The following is a 21492-nucleotide window of genomic DNA, read 5'->3' as shown; positions in this document are numbered from 1 at the left end:
TTATACCTGTGTATATGTTTATTAATAATAAGACTATTCCAATCTCTTTGTATCAACATTGTTATTTTGTTTATAATTTTGAAAACTAATAAAAAGATTTAAAAAGAAAGGAAGGATTTCTAATGGTCAGCATGGATGAGTTGGGCTGAATAAAACGTATGATCCTATGATTCTAGCAGGCAGCATATATTGTGGGGAAATATACAGTTAGTATGGTAGGCTTTAAGCATTTGAAGAGAGAAAGCCAGGGATGTGAGAGGACCTCTTCTTTGGTGTACAGCAGAGAAACAGACAGGAATTCAATTATGTTTGTGCCCCACGTGACCTTCCCCACCTCCACCCCCTTTCTATCCCCGTCCCCATGAAGTACACTTGTATACAACAATAGTGACCACATGTGTCTGTACCTGGCACCACCCGAGTCCCGAATCTGTTAATTGCTTTTTGACGAGTAGTTTACAGACCAACGTACCTTTACAATTTCCTGGCTGAGCACTCCACCCACAACAGCACACACGGGTGCCAATTCTGAGAAACATGAGCTAGGGGAATCAGACGTAAAGCTTTAGAATATTAACACACCATTATTTGACTGCATATCAGCTAAAATATTCTTTTTATTATGAAAACAGAAAGCACTTCATTTTTCTTCAACTGTGACAAACCACCAAACTCTTGGAGTAAGAGGAGATTAAAAATTTGGCTGAATTGCGTCACAAAAGCAAGGATGTAATTAATGTTAAGGGTTTATAAAACACTGGTGACGCCACACTTGGTGTAACATGAACAGTTTTAGGCCCCTTATCTAAGAAAGTAGTTGCTGACATTGGAGAGGGTTCAAAGGAGGTTCACAAGAATGATTCCAGGATAGAAAGGCTTGTCACATGAGGAGCATTTGATGGCTCTGGGCCTCTACTCACTAGAATCCTGAAGAACGAGGGATGACCTTATTGAAATCCATCGAATGCTGAAAGACCTTGATAGAGTGGATGTGGAGAGGATGTTTCCTATGGTGTGAGTTAAGGCCCAGAGGACACAGTCTTAGAATAGAGGAGCGTCCTTATAGAATGGAGATGAGGAGTAATTTCTTTAGCTGGAGCGTGGTGAATTTGTGGCCAGAGGTGGCTGTGGAGGTCAAGTCTCTACAAATATTTAAGGCAGAGGTTGATAGATTCTTGATGGGATATGGGGAGAAGGCAGGAGATTGGGGCTGAGAGGAAAAAATTGATCAGTCTTGATGAAATGGCGGAGCAGACTCGATGGGCCAAACAGCCTACTTCTGCTCCTATATCTTATGATCTTATAACAACAACCTCTTACTCAATGCCAGCATGACCAAGGAAATGATTGTAAACTTCAGGAGAGGGAAACCAGAGGTCCATAAGCCAGTCCTAATTGGGGGATCAGAGGTGGAGAGAGTCAGCAACTTTAAATTCCATGGTGTTACTATTTGCGTCCTGTGCCCAACATGTAAGTGCAATTGTGAAGAAAGCTGCTAGGGGCAGCCTGCACGTGTTGCCATGCTCCCAGCTCAGCGTGGCATGCCCACAACTCACTAACCCTAACCACACGTCTTTGGAATGCGGGAGGAAACCCAAGCAGTCATACAAACTCCTTTCAGATAACTGCAGGAGTTGAACCTCGATCTTACAGCTGCCGCTGTAAAGTGTTACGCTTTTGGATTGAAATGGACGAATTTAATATCAGAGAATGCATACTGTATACAACATGAAATTTTTACTCTCCACAGATATCCACGAAACAAGGAACCCCATAGAATGAATGATAACAACATTAGAACCCCAAAGCCCCCCCTTCCCCCGCACAAGCAGCAGCAGAAGCATCAATGGTCACCCCCCCCCCCCCACCCAAAGGGATCAGGAATTCTTTATCAATCATTACACTTGCGCTGTATTCCAACAGCTTGTTGCTTTGTCATAGCTGAGTCTTCAACAGCCGGCCTATATGCAGCACACTCAATATTACGGTGGCCTACAGTGCTCCTTAAGGTTGTAATAGCTGGGGTTGGTAATGGAGATAAGCTCCCACGACCTATTAAATGTTCCCAATGGCACGTGTCTCAAACAACTTCTGAAAACCAAGTCCAACTCCTGGTCTTCACGTCTGGCCTACCTACTAAGCCCGGCGGAACCGTTTCTTCTGACAAGAGAAGGGGCAAAGGTGGGTTACTGGTGCCTTAAAGCCAGTCGCTTCGGGCAGATAGGGCTCATCAGCCGTGGTTGGCAGCTCATCTAGGAGAAGGAAAACTTTGATCTCAAACCTCTGGTGCCTCGCGGTTATACTCACTCACGGGGAAGGCTTCGGGGAGTAAACCCTAGAGGGAAAAATCCGGAGCTGGAGTCCCTAAGGCAGCCCTACGTTGAGTTCAACACTGACTGGCAACTCGTGTGACGCCACTGGTGCCAAACTGTTTTGGTCTCTGCTGTTCCTTTGGGCTCATCACATGCATGGAGAGGGGGAGCTTACTGCATGGGCAACTGCTTGCTCTCCATATCATACTGCCCTGGCCTAAGTACCTAGACAGCTAGGACGCAATATCATGATCAACCCTGACCAACGGAAGCCACAGACAACAGTGCTATGCAGGAGCATCACTGAGCACACAACAGGTTCAACCAGAAGTGGATGGGCCACACCAGGTTCCATCCTACACCTAATAACATGGCCACTGAGTGCATATCTGAAATATGATTTCTCTTCCATTTGTCCTTGCTGATTGCTCAGAGGTGGTTTACCAGATTGCTGCCCAGCTTGGAGAGCGTCTTATGAGGAGAGGTTCAGTGAGCTAAAGCTTTTCTTTTGGAGCTTAGGAGGATGAGAAGTGACTTGATAGAGTGTATATGATAATGAGGCATAGTTCAAGTGGACAGCAAAACACTTTATCCCAGGGTGGAAATGGCGTAATTTAAAGGCGATTGGAGAAAAGTGTACAGGATGTCACAGATAGTTCGCTTTTTACACAGAGAACGCGAGTGCATGGAACACCTTGCTAGGGGTTAGGGAGATACATTAGGAGCATTTAGGAACTCTTAGAAAGGCACATGGATAGAAAAATGGAGGTCTATGTAAGAGGGAAGGGTAGATTTATCTTAGAGTAGGTTCCTGCCGCTATGCATAAGGAGTTTGTATGTTCTCCCCAAGACCACGTGGGTTTCCTCTGGGTGCTCCTGTTTCTTCCCACAGTCCAAAGACGTATTGGTTGACAGGTTAATTGGTCATTGTAATTGTCCCATGATTAGTCTAGGATTAAATCGAGGGATTGCTGGGTGGTGTGGCTTGAAGAGCTGGAAGATCCTATTCCGTGCCGTATCTCAATAAATAAACAAATTAAGTACCCTTTGAAGCCCTTACTAATCAAGAACCACCTTACGTATACCCTTGTCTTGGCTTCCACAGCCATCTGTGGCAATGAATTCCACAGATTCACCACCCTCTGGCTAAAGAAATTCCTCCTCATCTCTGTTCTAAAGATATGTTCCTCTCGTCTGAGACTGTGCCCTCTGGTCCTGGACTCTCCCACTATTGGAAACATCCTCTCCACATCCATTCTGACTAGGCCTTTCAATATTTTCTAAGTTTCAATGAGATCCCCTCCCCATCTCATTTTTGAAACTCCAGCATGTACAGGCCTTCAGCCACCAAACGCTCCCTCATACATTGACCCTTTCGTTCTCAGGATCATTCTTGTAAACCTTTTCTGGACCCTCTCCTGCCCTGGCTTTACTTGAAGCTCATACTACAGTTGGGGTGAGAGATAAACTGGGGTCCCTTTAGATCTGAACTGCAGGTCTTTTCATTTCTAAAATCATTGTTCATTCTTTGTGTCTGCTCTTTCCTTGAATTATACAGACAGAGGGTTCTGCACCTGGTCTCTTCTTGATTGAAGGCGGAAAATGAAAGACACTTTAGGGGAGAGAAGCAGCAAACATTTTGCACATCATTGTGGGCCTAAGGGTCTGTACAGTGCTGTGATGTTCTATGGTGTATCCGTCTCTACAGAAGAGGTACCCATGCTATAACAGCCAGCATGAGACAATGGAAAAACATGCAGAAAAATGGACAAAAATACTTCCTCCTTGTCAAGGTTTCTACTGTACTTGAGCACCAACCCTCTGGGTAGAGCACAGGAAATCCAACTTACCTGATGAACTCATCTGCAAGCAGGTCGCTCTTCACGCCCAACGAATCGAGCACATCGCTCCTCAGTTGCAGCAGCAGTTCTGAATCATCTCCGTAGCTGTCAGGTGAGGGATCGCGGGCCTTCACATTCCGGAACTTCAATAGGACTGCCAGGGAAAAGAACAATCGATAAGCACTGTGCAAAAAGTAACGAGCATTCATCATCAAGGGCCTCCACCATCCAAGCCATGCTCTCTTCCTGCTTTTTCCAGTCAGGAAGGAGGTAGGTCCCATCAGGAGCCTCAGGTCCCACACCACCAGGTTCAGGGACAGTTATTACCCCTCAACCATCAGGCTCCTGAACCAGTGTGGATAACTTCACTCACCACAATGAGCCTCAGGTCCCACACCACCAGGTTCAGGGACAGTTATTACCCCTCAACCATCAGGCTCCTGAACCAGTGTGGATAACTTCACTCACCACAATGAGCCTCAGGTCCCACACCACCAGGTTCAGGAACAGTTATTACCCCTCAACCATCAGGCTCCTGAACCAGTGTGGATAACTTCACTCACCACAATGAGCCTCAGGTCCCACACCACCAGGTTCAGGAACAGTTATTACCCCACAACCATCAGGCTCCTGAACCAGTGTGCATAACTTCACTCACCACAATGAGCCTCAGGTCCCACACCACCAGGTTCAGGAACAGTTATTACCCCACAACCATCAGGCTCCTGAACCAGTGTGGATAACTTCACTCACCACAATGAGCCTCAGGTCCCACACCACCAGGTTCAGGAACAGTTATTACCCCACAACCATCAGGCTCCTGAACCAGTGTGCATAACTTCACTCACCACAATGAGCCTCAGGTCCCACACCACCAGGTTCAGGAACAGTTATTACCCCACAACCATCAGGCTCCTGAACCAGTGTGGATAACTTCACTCACCACAATGAGCCTCAGGTCCCACACCACCAGGTTCAGGAACAGTTATTACCCCACAACCATCAGGCTCCTGAACCAGTGTGGATAACTTCACTCACCACAATGAGCCTCAGGTCCCACACCACCAGGTTCAGGAACAGTTATTACCCCACAACCATCAGGCTCCTGAACCAGTGTGCATAACTTCACTCACCACAATGAGCCTCAGGTCCCACACCACCAGGTTCAGGAACAGTTATTACCCCACAACCATCAGGCTCCTGAACCAGTGTGGATAACTTCACTCACCACAATGAGCCTCAGGTCCCACACCACCAGGTTCAGGAACAGTTATTACCCCACAACCATCGGGCTCCTGAACCAGTGTGGATAACTTCACTCACCACAATGAGCCTCAGGTCCCACACCACCAGGTTCAGGAACAGTTATTACCCCACAACCATCGGGCTCCTGAACCAGTGTGGATAACTTCACTCACCACAATGAGCCTCAGGTCCCACACCACCAGGTTCAGGAATAGTTATTACCCCACAACCATCAGGCTCCTGAACCAGTGTGGATAACTTCACTCACCACAATGAGCCTCAGGTCCCACACCACCAGGTTCAGGAACAGTTATTACCCCACAACCATCAGGCTCCTGAACCAGTGTGGGTAACTTCACTCACCACAATGAGCCTCAGGTCCCACACCACCAGGTTCAGGAACGGTTATCACCCCACAACCATCAGGCTCCTGAACCAGTGTGGATAACTTCACTCACCACAATGAGCCTCAGGTCCCACACCACCAGGTTCAGGAACAGTTATTACCCCACAACCATCGGGCTCCTGAACCAGTGTGGGTAACTTCACTCACCACAATGAGCCTCAGGTCCCACACCACCAGGTTCAGGAACAGTTATCACCCCACAACCATCAGGCTCCTGAACCAGTGTGGGTAACCTCACTCACCTCAGCTATGAATTGATTCCACAACCTACAAGGCCACAGGGCCTCTTTTTGCTACTACCACCGGGCAGGAGGTACAGCAGTTTGATTACTGAACACAGCCTATGGATTCACTTTCAAGGACACAACTCACGTTCTCAACATTATTGATTCAGTCCTGAAGAAGGGTCTTGGTCCGAAATGTTGACTGTTCATGCACTTCCATGGACACTGCCTGACCTGCTGAATTTGTGCATGCTGCAGACTATCTTGTGTATATTATTTATTTATTACTACTATTACTTGTTTCTCAGTCTTTCTTTGTAGCTTTTCATTAATGCTATTGTACTACTTTGTTCTACTGTGAATGCCTGTAGGGAAATGAGTGCTTCGGTAGTATTTGGTGACATATACATATTTTGATAATAAATTAATTTTGAACCTTCCAGTGTTTCTATATCCAACTGTCTGTAAACTTTTAGCAATGTGTAGTATACATGGCCCTATATTTCTGTATTTTCTTTATACATAAGTGTTATGGCAGTGTAGCTCAAACAGAACTTTTTCACTCTTATCAGGAGACCCCCTTATCTGACCAGCTTAGGGTGAGTTGTATGTATATAGGGAGAACAAAAGGACAAGGTCTTTGTTAGTTTATTTTACTTGCTCTTACACTGATGAGCAGCTAAGGAAATGGCGGTAACCTCTTGCCATTCCGCATGTGGAATCTCCAATGAGCAGCTAAGGAAATGGCGGTAACCTCTTGCCATCCTGTGTGTGGAACCTCCAATGAGCAGCTAAGGAAATGGCAGTAACTTCTTGCCATTCCGCATGTGGAAACTCCAATGAGCAGCTAAGGAAATGGCGGTAACCTCTTGCCATCACGCGTGTGGAACCTCCAATGAGCAGCTAAGGAAATGGCAATAACCTCTTGCCATTCCACGTGTGGAACTTCCAATGAGCAAAGCACTGCAGGCTCAGCCAGCCCCACCCTCCCCACCATCATCTTCAGGAGGTGGCGCCTCTAGCAGCCAGCATCCATCACTAAGGACCCTCATCATTGAGGCATGCCCTCTTCTCATTACTACCTTCAGGGATGAGGTACAGGAGGCTGAAGACTCACACTTGACATTTTGGGTTAGAGAGAATCTGTTTCCCATTGTTGAAATGCCTAATACCTGAGGGAATGCACTGAAAGTAAGAGAGGGTAGGGTCAAGGGGGATGTCAGGGTACAACACCCTCTTTATCTAGCCTACTTGTAATTTCCTCAAATAATTCCAACAGGTTCGTCAGACAAGATTTTCCCTTAAGAAAACCATGCTAACTTTATCTTATCTTGCCCTGTGTCACCAAGTACTCCAGAACCTCAACCTTAACAATTGACTCCAAGATCTTCCCAACCACTGAGGTCAGGCTAACTGGTCTATGATTTCTGCTGCCTTCCTCCTTTCTTAAAGAGCGTAGTGGCATTTAAAATTTTCCAGTCCTCTGGGACCATATTAGATTCCAATGATTCTTGAAAGATCATTATTAATGCCTCTACAATCTCTACTACTACCTCTTTCAGAACCCTACAGTGCAGTTCATCTGGTCCAGGTGACTTACGTACCCTTAGGACTTTCAGCTTTTTGAGCACCTTCTCCCTTGTAATAGTAACTGCACCCACTTCTCTTCCCTCACACCCTTCAACATCTGGTACACTGCTAGTGTCTTCCACAGTGAAGACTCATGCAAAATACTCATTTAGTTCATCTGCCATCTCCTTGTCCCCGTTATTATTTCTCTGACCTCATTTTATAGTGATCCCATATCCACTCTCATCTTTTATTTTAAGAGACATTTGGATAGGCGCATGGATATAGGGAAAACAGAGGGATATGGACATTGTGTGGGTGGAGGGATTATGGACATTGTGTGGATAAGAGGGATATGGACATTGTGTGGGTAGGAGGGATATGGACATTATGTGGGTAGGAGGGATATGGACATTGTGTGGATAGGAGGGATATGGACATTGTGTGGGTAGGAGGGATATGGACATTGTGTGGGTGGAGGGATATGGACATTGTGTGGATAGGAGGGATTTGGACATTGTGTGGGTGGAGGGATATAGACATTGTGTGGATAGGAGGGATATGGACATTGTGTGGGTAGGAGGGATTAGTTTTTGGGTCCCCTCCTCCCACCGTATAACTCTGACTCATCTCTCTCTTTTTTCTTATGCCCTGCTGAAGGGTCTCAGCCTGAAACTCTTTTCCATAGATGCTGCATGGCTTGTTGAGTTCCTCCAGCATTTTGTGTGTGTTGCCTAGTTTTTTGGTGTTTTGATTTGCTTCTTAGCTAGTTGGAAAAATGCTTGAAGCTGTCATTAAAGAAGAACTAGTGAGGCATCTGGAAAGAAATGGATCCATCAGGTAAATGCAGCATGGATTCAGCAAAGGCAGGTCCTGTTTGACAAACTTTCCAGAGTTCGAGGATATAACGAGTGCAGTGGATAGAGGGGAACAGATAGACATTATTTACTTGGATTTCCAGAAAGTGTTTGATAAGGTGCCTCATGAAAGACTTATCCGTAGGATAAGGATGCATAGAGTTGGGGGAGATGTATTAGCATGAATAGAGGATTGGTTAACTAATAGAAAGCAGAGAGTTTGGATACGTGGGTGTTACTCTGGTTGAGCAGTGTGCTGCAGGGGTCAGTGCTGGGCCCGCAATTGTTCACGATATACATTAATGATCTGGAAGAGGCGACCGAGTGTAATGCACCTAAGTTTGCTGATGATACTAAGTTGAGTGGAAAAGCAAATTATGCAGAAGATACAGAGAGTCTGCAGAGAGATATAGATAGGTTACGTGGGTGGGCAAGGGTCTGGCAGATGGAGTAGAATGTTGGTAAATGCAAGGTCATCCACTTTGGAAGGAAAAATGAAAGAGCAGATTATTATTTAAATGGTAAAAAATCGCAGCATGCTGCTGTGCAGAGGGACATGGGAGAGCTTGTGCATGAATCACAAAAGATAGGTTTGCAGGTGCAGCAGGCTATCAAGAAGGCAAATGGAATGTTGGCCTTCATTGCTAGAGGGCTTGAAATTAAAAGCAGGGAGGCTATGCTGCAACTGTACAGGGTACTGGTGAGGCCGCACCTGAAGTACTGTATGCAGTTCTGGTCTCCTTACTTGAAGAAGGATATACTGGCTTTGGAGATGGTGCAGAAGAGGTTCACTAGGTTGATTCCAGAGATGAAGAGGTTAGACTATCAGGAGAGACTGAGTCACCTGGGACTCAGGAAGAATGAGAGGAGATCTTATAGAAACATATAAAATTATGAAAGGGACAGATAAGATAGAGGCAGGAAAGTTGTTTCCACTGGTAGGTGAGACTAGAACTAAGGGACATAGCCTCAAGATTCAGGGGAGTAGATTTAGGATGGAGATGAGGAGGAACTGCTTTTCCCAGAGAATGATGAATCTGTGGAATTCCCTGCCCAATGAGACAATTGAGGTACCTCAGTAAATAGATTGGATAGAATTTTTACATAGTAGGGAAATTAAGGGTTATGGGGAAAAGGCAGGTAGGTGGAGATGAGCCCAAGGTCAGATCAGCCATGATCTTATTGAATGGCAGAACCTACTCTTGCTCCTATTTCTTATGTTTGGCACAACATTGTGGGTCGAATAGCCTGTTTCTGTGCTGTACTCTTCTATGTATGGGTTAGTGGATTAATGGTCACATGGGTGTGATTGGGTGGCGTGGGTTCGTGGAATTGCCTTTTACCATGTTGTATCAATAACTAAAAACGAATAAGGAGCAATATAACTCTTCCCTCCCAAATAATCCTCCATTTTCCATTCATCCATGTGCCTATCTAAAAGTCTCTTAAATTTCACCAATGTATCTGCCTCTACAGAAGGAACCATAAGAAATAGAGCAAATTAGGCCATTCAGCCCATTGACTCCACTCTCCCATTCCATCATGGAGAGTTGTAAACAGTCAGCTTCATCACGGGTATGAGCCTCCATAGCATCTAGGACATCTTCAAGGAGCGATGCCTCAAAAAGGTGGCATTCGTCATTAAGGACCTTCACCACTCAAGTTATGCACTCTTCTCACTGCTACCATCAGAGGTGAGGCACACACTCAACGATTCAGGAACAGCTTCTTCCCCTCTGCCATCAGATTTCTAGTGGACATTGGACCCATGAACTCTACCTCACTATTTCTCATATTTTAAATTTTGCACTACTTACTTCATTTAACTATTTAATACATATACTTAATGTAATTCATGTTTTTTAAAGTATTATCTATTGCTGCAAAGAGAACAAATTTCAAGACATATGCTGGTTATGTTAAACCTGATTCTGATTCCCCTCTTCCTCATTCTTCTGCATTCTCCTTGTAACCATTGATGCCCTGACTAATCAAGAACCTATCAACCTCCACTTTAAATACACCCAATGACCTGGCCTCATCAGCGATCTGTGGCCATCATAAGATGCAGACACAACTGACAAATAATGTACAGGTAACACACATCAAAGTTGCTGGTGAACGCAGCAGGCCAGGCAGCATCTGTAGGAAGAGGTACAGTCGATGTTTCAGGCAGAGACCCTTCGTCAGAATTAACTGAAGGAAGAGCTAGTAAGAGATTGAAAGTGGGAGGGGGAGGGGGAGGGGGAGATCCAAAATGATAGGAGAAGACAGGAGGGGGAGGGATGGAGCCAAGAGCTGGACAGGTGATTGGCAAAAGGGATATGAGAGGATCATGGGACAGGAGGACCAGGGAGAAGGAAAAGGGGGAGGGGGGGATGGGCAAAGGGTATAGTCAGAGGGACAGAGGGAGAAAAAGGAGAGTGAGAGAAAGAATGTGTGTATATAAATAAATAACGGATGGGGTGAGGGGGAGGTGGGGCATTAGCAGAAGTTAGAGAAGTCAATGTTCATGCCATTAGGTTGGAGGCTACCCAGACGGAATATAAGGTGTTGTTCCTCCAACCTGAGTGTGGCTTCATCTTTACAGTAGAGGAGGCCATGGATAGACATGTCAGAATGGGAATGGGATGTGGAATTCGGAGATTGGCCACTGGGAGATCCTGCTTTCTCTGGCAGAGAGCGTAGGTGTTCAGCAAAACGGTCTCACAGTCTGTGTTGGGTCTCGCCAATATATAGAAGGCACATCGGGAGCACCGGAAGCAGTATATCACCCCAGCCGACTCACAGGTGAAGCGTCACCTCATCTGGAAGGACTGTCTGGGGCCCTGTATGGTGGTAAGGGAGGAAGTGTAAGGGTATGTGTAGCACTTGTTCCGCTTACAAGGATAAGTGTCAGGAGGGAGATCGGTGGGGAGGGATGGGGGGGACAAATGGACAAGGGAGTCGCATAGGGAGCGATCCCTGCGGAAAGCAGAGAGGGGGAGAGAGGGAAAGATGTGCTTAGTGGTGGGATCCCGTTGGAGGTGGCGGAAGTTACGGAGAATAATATGTTGGACCCGGAGGCTGGTGGGGTGGTAGGTGAGGACCAGGGGAACCCTATTCCTAGTGGGGTGGCGGGAGGATGGAGTGAGAGCAGATATGCGTGAAATGGGGGAGATGCGTTTGAGAGCAGAGTTGATGGTGGAGGAAGGGAAGCCCCTTTCTTTAAAAAAGGAGATCTCCCTCGTCCTGGAATGAAAAGCCTCATCCTGAGAGCAGATGCGGTGGAGACGGAGGAATTGCGAGAAGGGGATGGCATTTTTGCAAGAGACAGGGTGAGAAGAGGAATAGTCCAGATAGCTGTGAGAGTCAGTAGGCTTATAGTAGACATCAGTAGATAAGCTGTCTCCAGAGATAGAGACAGAAAGATCTAGAAAGGGGAGGGAGGTGTTGGAAATGGACCAGGTAAACTTGAGGGCAGGGTGAAAGTTGGAGGCGAAGTTAATAAAGTCAACGAGCTCAGCATGCGTGCAGGAAGCAGCGCCAATGCAGTCATCGATGTAGCGAAGGAAAAGTGGGGGACAGATACCAGAATAGGTTCGGAACATAGATTGTTCCACAAAGCCAACAAAAAGGCAAATAATGTACAGGTGTCCACTATATTAGCTACACCTGCTCTTTATGCAGATACCTAATCAGCCAATCATGTGGTGGCAACTCAATGCATACAAGAGGTTCTGGTGATGTTCAGACCACACATCAGAATGGGGAAGAAATGTGAGCTAAATGACTCTGACCACAGAAAGATTGTTGGTGCCAGACGGGATGATTTGAGCAGCCATTTAGAATGCCCTCAGTGCCCACTTTATGAGGCACAGGAGGTACCTAATAATGTGGCCACACAGTGTAAATGCAAACATGCAAAACCTAAATGGGTTTCATCTGCGGCATTTCACAGTATGAAATGAAATCAGTTACCATATATTGAACTGGAGGTGACAATGAAATGTCGCCAGCCCTCCGTTGGTTGGAATTGATCATAGATGTTGCGTCCTAGCGTTTGTTGTTAGCTGATACTCAAGCCAGGGCAGTACAATGTGGAGAGCAAGCTGTTGCCCTTGCAGCAGGCTCCCCCTCTCCATGCAGCTGATGAATGGCAGAGATCAATTTAGTTTGGTACCAGCAGCGTTGCAGGAGTTGCTGGTTAGTGCTGAACTCAATGTAGGACTGCCTTAGGGACTCCAGCTCTGTACTTTTCCCTTGGGGGTTTACTCTCAAAGCAGAGAGCTTTCCTTTTCTGAGATGAGCTGCCAACCAAGGCTGACGAGACCCCCATCTACTCCACCATTTCTTCCCATACCTTGTCACAGATGAGACCCACTTAGATTTTACTTGTTTGCATTTACACTCAGTGCCTCCTGTACCTCATAAAGGTGTCACTGAGTGTACTTACGTAGAATTGCACAAAGAGACATGAAACAAGGAACCAGGCCCATCACCTCACACCAACCATCAAGAATTTTCTATAGCAGGGGTTCAACAATTTCTCAACATTGATCCTATTCAAGCCTCTCAGCCAATTACTTTATTAATAACACTTCCTCTGAAAAAATTATGGAGAACAATTATCACAAACAATCAAGAGGCAACTGAAGGTCCAGACATGTTCAAGGAGAAGTGGTCAGAACGAGGTGGTGATTGTCAGGGTGGAGTTGGGGTGTGTGAAGTGGAGGAATTTTGGAGCCTGTCCACTCAAACCAAACAAGGTTTAATTGATCTAAGCACCAGGCTGATTTCTGGTACAGGCCAGAACGTGATGACGGGGTCCAGGCCCAGAGCATATTGATGTGACAGAGCCTGTGTCTTAGACTGAGGAACGACCTGCTATTTGGACGACTGAAATGCCAGCCCAGATGGATTTAAAAGGCAGGGTGTCAGGACCAGAGGCGAGGCGAGGCTTGGGACGGTTCAGCTCGCTGCTCTGTGATGTTCACTCTGCCCTTCCTGCACTGAGGCTGAGAATTGTTCTGTGGCTGCCTGTAAGGAGACAAACATCAAGGCTGTGTAATGCATACATACTTCGCTAATAAATGTACTTTCAGCTTTGAACTCATAACTTGTCAACTTCTATCAGGCATCCCTCAGACTTGAAGAAAAGCAAATCCAGACTACCCGGTCCCCCTTCACCACCAAAGTGCTCCATCCTGGGCAGGTGCATCTCAGTGAATCACCTTTGCATCCTTTCCAGTGCAATCATTCCCTTCCTAGTGTGGTGACCAGAATTCAGCCTAAACAATGTTCTTTATGGTTGTATCTTGACCTCACATTTATTTTCTATTCCTGGATAACAAAAATGAGCCTTAACTACCTGTTGCTCCTGCAGGAAGGTGTCTGCATTTGAATGGTTTCTCTCTCCTTTCGCTCGATTGTGCTGGAATCCTTGGCCTTGCGCAAGGTTTAATCAGCACTGTTTGTGGATTGGACTCTGTAGTTCACGTTATGATGTGTTTCTGGATTCTGGTCACTCCTTTTTCTGTTGCTATTTTATGCATTTTGATCAGGGCAGACTGTAGATAACGAATAACAGTGCGAGATTGCACTGAACCGAATGTCCTTGGATTCTCCCGATGACTTTGTGGGATGTTGTTTTATATTCTGTGTATTTTGCTTGTTTTTTTTGCCATTTGTGTAATTTGCTTTTTTGTGCGGTGGGGGTTTGAAGTTTTTCTTTGAACGGGGTCCATGGGTTTCTTTGTTTCATGGCTGTCTATGGAAAAGTCTTAGGCACATACAGTGGCATGTAAAAGTTTGGGCACCCCGGTCAATGTTACTGTGAATAGCTAAGCGAGTAAAAGATGACCTGATTTCTAAAAGGCATAAAGTTAAAGATGACACATTTCTTTAATATTTTAAGCAAGGTTACTTATTATTTATCCGTGTAAGCGGAACAAGTGCTACACATGCCCTTACACTTCCTCCCTTACCACCATTCAGGGCCCCAAACAGTCCTTCCAGGTGAGGCAACACTTCACCTGTGAGTCGGCTGGGGTGATATACTGCGTCCGGTGCTCCCGATGTGGCCTTGTATATATTGGCGAGACCCGACGCATACTGGGAGACCGTTTTGCTGAACATCTACGCTCTGTCCGCCAGAGAAAGCAGGATCTCCCAGTGGCCACACATTTTAATTCCACATCCCATTCCCATTCTGACATGTCTATCCATGGCCTCCTCTACTGTAAAGATGAAGCCACACTCAGGTTGGAGGAACAACACCTTATATTCCGTCTGGGTAGCCTCCAACCTGATGGCATGAACATCGACTTCTCTAACTTCCACTAATACCCCACCTCCCCCTCGTACCCCATCTGTTATTTATTTTTATACACACATTCTTTCTCTCACTCTCCTTTTTCTCCCTCTGTCCCTCTGAATATACCTCTTGCCCATCCTCTGGGTCCCCCCCCCTTGTCTTTCTTCCCAGACCTCCTATCCCATGATCCTCTCGTATCCCTCTTGCCTATCACCTGTCCAGCTCTTGGCTCTATCCCTCCCCCTCCTGTCTTCTCCTATCATTTTGGATCTCCCTCTCCCCCTCCAACTTTCAAATCCCTTACTCACTCTTCCTTCAGTTAGTCCTGACGAAGGGTCTCGGCCTGAAACGTCGACTGCACCTCTTCCTACAGATGCTGCCTGGCCTGCTGCGTTCACCAGCAACTTTGATGTGTGTTACTTATTATTTCTATCTTTTGCAGTTTCAAAATAACAAAAAACAAAAAGGGCCCAAAGCAAAAGTTTGAGCACCCTGCATGGTCAGTACTTAGTAATACTCCCTTTGGCAAGTATCACAACTTGTAAATGCTTTCTGTAGCCAGCTAAGAGTTTTTCAATTCTTGTTTGGGGGATTTTCACCCATTCTTCCTTGCAAAAGACTTCTAGTTCTGTGAGTTTCTTGGGCTGTCTTGCATGAAATGCTCTTTTGAGGTCTAGCAATAGATTCTCGATGATGTTTAAGTCAGGGGACTGTGAGGGCCATGGCAAAACCTTCAGCTTACGCCTCTTGAGATAGTCCATTGTGGATTTTGAGGTGTCTTTAGGATCATTATCCTGTTGTAGAAGCCATCCTCTTTTCATCTTCAGCTTTTTTACAGAGGGTGTGATGTTGCTTCCAGAATTTGCTGGTATTTAATTGAATTCATTCTTCCCTCTACCAGTGAAATGTTCCCTGTGCCACTGGCTGCAACACAAGCCCAAAGCATGATTGTTCCACCCCCGTGCTTAACAGTTGGAGAGGGGTTCTTTTCATGAAAAGAACTGCACCCTTTTTTCTCCAAACATACCTTTGCTCATTGCAGCCAAAAAGTTCTATTTTAATTTTATCAGTCCACAGGACTTGTTTCCAAAATGCATCAGGTTTGCTTAGATGTTCCTTTGCAAACTTCTCACGCTGAATTTTGTGGTGAGGACACAGGAAAGGTTTTCTTCTGATGACTCTTCCATGAAGGTCATATTTGTGCAGGTGTCGCTGCACAGTAGAACAGTGCACCACCACTCCAGAGTCTGCTAAATCTTCCTGAAGGTCTTTTGCAGTCAAACGGGTTTTCATTTGCCTTTCTAGCAATCCTATGAGCAGTTCTCTTGGAAAGTTTTCTTGGTCTTCCAGACCTCAACTTGACCTCCACCGTTCCTGTTAACTGCCATTTCTTAATTACATTACGAACTGAGGAAACAGCTACCTGAAAACGCTTTATAACCTTCTCCTGCTTTGTGGGCATCATTCATTTTAATTTTCAGAGTGCTAGACAGCTGCTTAGAGGAGCTCATGGCTGCTGATTGTTGGAACAAGGTTTGAGGAGTCAGGGTATTTATAAAGCTTTGAAATTTGCATCACCTGGCCTTTCCTAACGATGACTGTGAACAAGCCATAGCCCTAACAAGCTAATTAAGGTCTGAGACCTTGGTAAAAGTTATCTGAGAGCTCAAGTCTCTTCAGTGCCCAAACTTTTGCATGGTGCTCCTTTCCTTTTTTTCACTCTAAAATTGTACAAAACAAAAATAATACACTAATCTTGCTTAAAATGCTGAAAAGAATGTTTCATCTTTAACTTTATGACTTTTGGAGATCAGTTCATCTTCTATTCACTTAGCTATTCACAGTAACAGAAATTTTGATCAGGGGTGCCCAAACTTTTGCATGCCACTGTATATATAGCTAGGGAGACTTTTGCACTGTGGTAATTTTATGTACTGCACTGTACTGCTTCTGCAAAAAAAGTGATGATAAACCTGATTCTGCTTAAGGTCTCTATTGTGGACTGAGAGTGGAAAGAGGCAGAGAGAGGGGAGGAAGTGGGAAGCACCAGAGTGACAATCTGTAAGGACCAAGAAACCAATTGTTCAGAAGCAAATGGTCTTGCCTGGTGTCTCAAGGCTGGCTGTGTTTGCAACCGTACTGTCACCCCCACCCCCCGGCACCCCTTCTCTGTCACTTGTCCCACTAGCGGCACTCCATCCTCACTATTCCCAACATTTTCAAACTCGGTCTCCAGTCCATGCTGACAAACACAGTACTGTGCAAAAATCCAAGGCATTCTAGCTCTATATATGTGCTGAAGACTTTTGCACAGGACTGTATATATTGCTCCATAGTTCCAGCATCTGCAGAATCTCTCTTGTCTCAGTTCAACTGAGAATGTCCATGACATGGCTGTGTTACTGGCAAACCCAGGCTTGGCTTTGCACAACAGCCTTATTTTCCAATGCCACCAATGTGGGATATATATATATTAGACCCCCCCCCCCTCCCCTTCACCATTCCTCATTCCCTTTCCCCTCTCTCACCTTATCTCTTTACCCCATCATCTCCGTCTGGTGCTCCTCCCTCTTCCCTTTCTTCCATGGTCTCTCTGTCCTGTCCTCTTCTATCAGATTCCTCCTCCTCCAGCCCTTTATCTCTTTCACAAATCAACTTCCCAGCTCTTTACTTCACCCCTCTCCCACTCACCTGGTTTTCCCTGCCACCTTGCACTTCTTCCTCCCCTCCTCCCACCTTCTTACACTGACTACTGCTTTTCCTTTCCAGCCCGGGAGAAGGATCTTGGCCCAAAACGTTGCCTGTTTAGTTTTTTCCACAGGTGCTGCCTGACCTGCTGAGTTACTCCAGCACTTTGTGTGTGAGTCTTGGACTTCCAGCATCTGCAGATTTTCTTCAGCATGTTTGAGAGCTTACCTCCAACACCAGTCTCTGCACTGGACAGAAGATGATCACGAACTCGGGCATTCTCTTATTAAGAATCCCAAAGGCTGCTTTTGCAAGAAAAATTGTGCTTTTCTTAAAATGGTAATCTAATGATCATCTTCCTGTCATTCCTGACTAGATTTCCAGTCCCTGCTACTGAAAAGCATCCCCCGAATCAGAGTCAGGTTTATTATCACTGGCATGTGACGTGAAATTTGTTAACTTAGCAGCAGTGCAATGCAATACATAATCTAGCAGAGAGAAAAAAAATAAAATTAAAAATAATAATAAATAAACAAGTAAATCAATTACGTATATGGAATAGATTTTAAAAAGTGCAAAAACAGAAATACTGTATATTTAAAAAAAAGTGAGGTCGTGTCCAAAGCTTCAATGTCCATTTAGGAATCGGAAGGCAGAGGGGAAGAAGCTGTTCCTGAATCGCTGACTGTGTCCTTAATAATGGACTCTACCTTTCTGAGACACCGCTCCCTAAAGATAGCATGATGCTACCTCTATCGTACGTTACAGTAAGAATGGTATTACCTAGATGGTGCAGTATTAGATTCATGTCTAATAAGTTCCACTTTAGTCCCATCTGACCACAAGACGCTCTTCCACATCTTTACGGTATCTTCCAAGAGATGCTTTGCAAAGTCTTTACAGGCAATGATATCCTTTGCTTTTTCCTTGCCACTCTTTCATAAATACCATTTTTGTACAAGGCCTTAGAGATTGTGGAACCATGAATTTTATCTCCAGTTGCATCCACTAACTTCTGCAGCTCACCTAGAGTGACTGTTGGCATCACAGTAGCCTCTCGTACAAGTGCCACTCTTCTCCAGCGACTGAGCGTAAGAGAGGCAGCCTGACCTAGGTAGTGTGGCTGTGGTCCCGTATTATTACCACTTTTTCCACTGGACTCTATGCTCAGTGTCTTTGAGATGGTCTTGTATCCTTCCCCAGAGTTGTGCTTCTCTATTATCATTTTGCTGACTTGTCTTGAATGCTCTGTTGAAAATCTACTGTGCTGTTGGACGTTGCAGAGGGGATAATTATTCTTATTAGTTCATTGAAAACAGGTGATCCTCCAATTCTCTACATCAACAAATTGGGTGAGTTGGTAATGTGCAACATTGCAGCTGAGGAAATTTAGCATAGTATTTACAAGGGGGTAGAAAAATTTGCAGTTTTGGAATTTTTCTTTTTGATTTGACATGACACACAATGCTTTAGTCATAGGCGGTGTGTTTGCTATTTATCAGCTGCTGTCGGAGGTAGACCGCTTTACTCAAGCAAACCTTCTCTTTCATTTGACAGAGAGTGAGTGCCTGTTGGTCCTTGAGAAGGGGCCTTGGAGGAGCGACGCAGATTGGAACAACAAGTTGCATGTCTCTGCACTTGTTGCAGGAGTGACCTCTCTTCCTCGATGGAGAGGGAGATAACCCGTTGAGATCCGGAGTGCTGGCTTGTGGACTGTAGTTTTAATGGACTCTGGATCGGGGTCTCTTTGGGGGCATTCTGCTGTTGCTGCATGGTGGTGGTGGTTAGTAGGGTGGGTGGGGGGTGTGTGGTCGGTGCTGCTGCTGGTGTGAGTGGGGGTGAGGGTCAATGCCTTTACTGTTGCTTGTGCAGGGGAGGGCGGGGTGTTGGGGGTTCGTTGTTTCTATCAATCATTCTATGGGGTTTCTTCTTTTGTAGATGTCTGTGAAAAGTATGAATTTCAGTTTGTTTATTGTATACATTCTCTGATATTAAATGAACCTTTGAGTCATAGTAAAGTACAGCACAGAAACAGACCCTTCAGCCCATCTAGTCTGTGCTGAACCAATTAAACTGCCTACTCCCATCGAGCTGCATCAGGACCATAGCCCCTATACTCCTACCGTCCATGTACTGATCCAAACTTCTGTTCAGTGTTGAAATTGAGCTCGCATGCACACTTGTTCTGGCAGATTTGCTAAAAAAAATACCTACTTCAATATACTGTATTTTAAGTATAGAAAATGAGACAGTAAAATGTAAAAACGGGAGGCTGAATACTTTTTCAAAGCACTGTATGTCAGTGATAACAAACCTGTCTATCGAGCAATTCTTCCCCGAGTTGGGGAACCTGGAGAAGATTGCAACCGGACCCGCGAGGAGCTGGTTTCCACTCTTGTTGCGGTAGGAGCGACCTCTCTCCCCCTCACTGGTGAGAGAGAACTTGACCTAAGTGCTGGTTTGTGGACTGAAGTTTTTGATGCACTGTAGATCTAGATCTAGATCTAGATCTGTTTGAGGAGCTTTTGTTTTTGCTTGCATGGTGGAGAGTCGGTGGCGCACGTGGGGGGAGGAGAAGGAGAAGGGCTGATGCTGCTGCTTGTGCTTGGGGGGTGGGAGGGAGCTTGGGTCCTGATGTCTCTATCATTCATCCTTTGGGGTTTCTTCTTTCGTGGATGCCCGTGAAGAGTTAGAATTTCAGGTGCATGCTGTATACCTCCTTTGATATTAAACTGAACCATCTGATTCAGATTCTGCTCTGTAGCGAGCTGGTCAGCACAAGTGCAGACCTAGCAATTCTTGACAACTTTTATTTTCTGTAACCATTTCCTGTGACTCAGTACGTTAATTTTTTTTTCTCACTTTTTAATCATGGAAACAAAATGTTTATCAGTTGAATCAGCAGTAAGGTTTAGGAAAGTTTCACACATCACTACCATCATTATTAATTTCCTGTACAGGTTATTCAGCGCTTTGTTCAGCCACCAACCAGAAGGATCTAGTTAATTTTGTGTCATCTTTTTTGTCAGCTTTTTTTCCATTCCCAACAATATCATTTCTACCTGAGAAACAGAGTCTTTGGAGGCTCAGTGTTTCATCTTCTTTCTCTGGCAGAGGTACAATTGCTGCTTGCCAATGGCTCTGTTAATGTACAGGGTGGTTGTGCCAAAGGCCGGTATGGAAACACCGGTACTCAGTGCAGAAGTCTTCAAAAAGTGGTGGAATTGCCCAGTCCATCACAGGTAAAGCCTTCCCCATCACTGAGCATATCTACAAGGAGCACCCCCCACCCCCAAAGAAAGCAGCATCCATTATCAAGGACCTCCACCATCCAGGACATGCTCTCTTCTCGCTGCTGCCATCAGGAGGTACAGGAACCTCAGGTCCCACACCACGAGGTTCAGGAACAGTTATTACCCCACAACCATCAGGCTCCTGAACCAGTGTGGATAACTTCACTCAGCACAATGAGCCTCAGGTCCCACACCACCAGGTTCAGGAATAGTTATTACCTCACAACCATCAGGGTCCTGAACCAGTGTGGATAACTTCACTCACCACAATGAGCCTCAGGTCCCACACCACCAGGTTCAGGAACAGTTATTACCCCACAACCATCAGGGTCCTGAACCAGTGTGGATAACTTCACTCACCTCAACTCTGAAATGATTCCATAATCTATGGACTCACTTTCAAAGACTGAAAATCATGCCCTCAGTATTAATTAAATAATTAATCAACTAATTAATAGAAATTGTTGTAGTTGCAGTTTGCCGCCTTTTGCACACTTGTCAGTCTTTGTGTGTAGTTTTTCACTGATTTTATCTATTTCCTGTTAAACTGTGAATGCCTGCAAGAAAATGAACCTCAAGGTAGTATGTGGTGATATATATGTATGTTGACAATAAATTTTGAGTCATAGAAAAGTATAGTATATAAGCTGGCCCTTTGGCCCATCTAGTCTGTGCTGAACCATTTAAACTGCCTACCTTCATTGACCTGCACCAGGACCATAGTCCTCCATACCCCTACTATTCATGTACCTATTCAAATTT

The 21492-nt window shown here is 45.3% G+C and overlaps 1 protein-coding gene across 1 annotated transcript in view; it reads right to left on the bottom strand.

The window, feature by feature from the left end:
• Positions 1 to 21492, bottom strand: part of sae1 (SUMO1 activating enzyme subunit 1) — a 232747-nt gene that overhangs the window by 6117 nt on the left and 205138 nt on the right. Inside the window, exons 7-8 of the mRNA XM_072274444.1 lie at positions 4163 to 4307; positions 473 to 542 (exon numbers count right to left, since the gene is read on the bottom strand). Coding sequence (XP_072130545.1) covers positions 473 to 542; positions 4163 to 4307 — 215 coding nt within the window. The remainder of the gene's footprint in view (positions 1 to 472; positions 543 to 4162; positions 4308 to 21492) is intronic.

Source organism: Mobula birostris, chromosome 12 (genome assembly GCF_030028105.1).
Source record: "Mobula birostris isolate sMobBir1 chromosome 12, sMobBir1.hap1, whole genome shotgun sequence".
Taxonomy (NCBI): Eukaryota; Metazoa; Chordata; class Chondrichthyes; order Myliobatiformes; family Myliobatidae; genus Mobula; species Mobula birostris.
The sequence above is the reverse complement of the archived record's forward strand: the minus strand, read 5'-3'. Positions and strand labels throughout refer to the sequence as shown.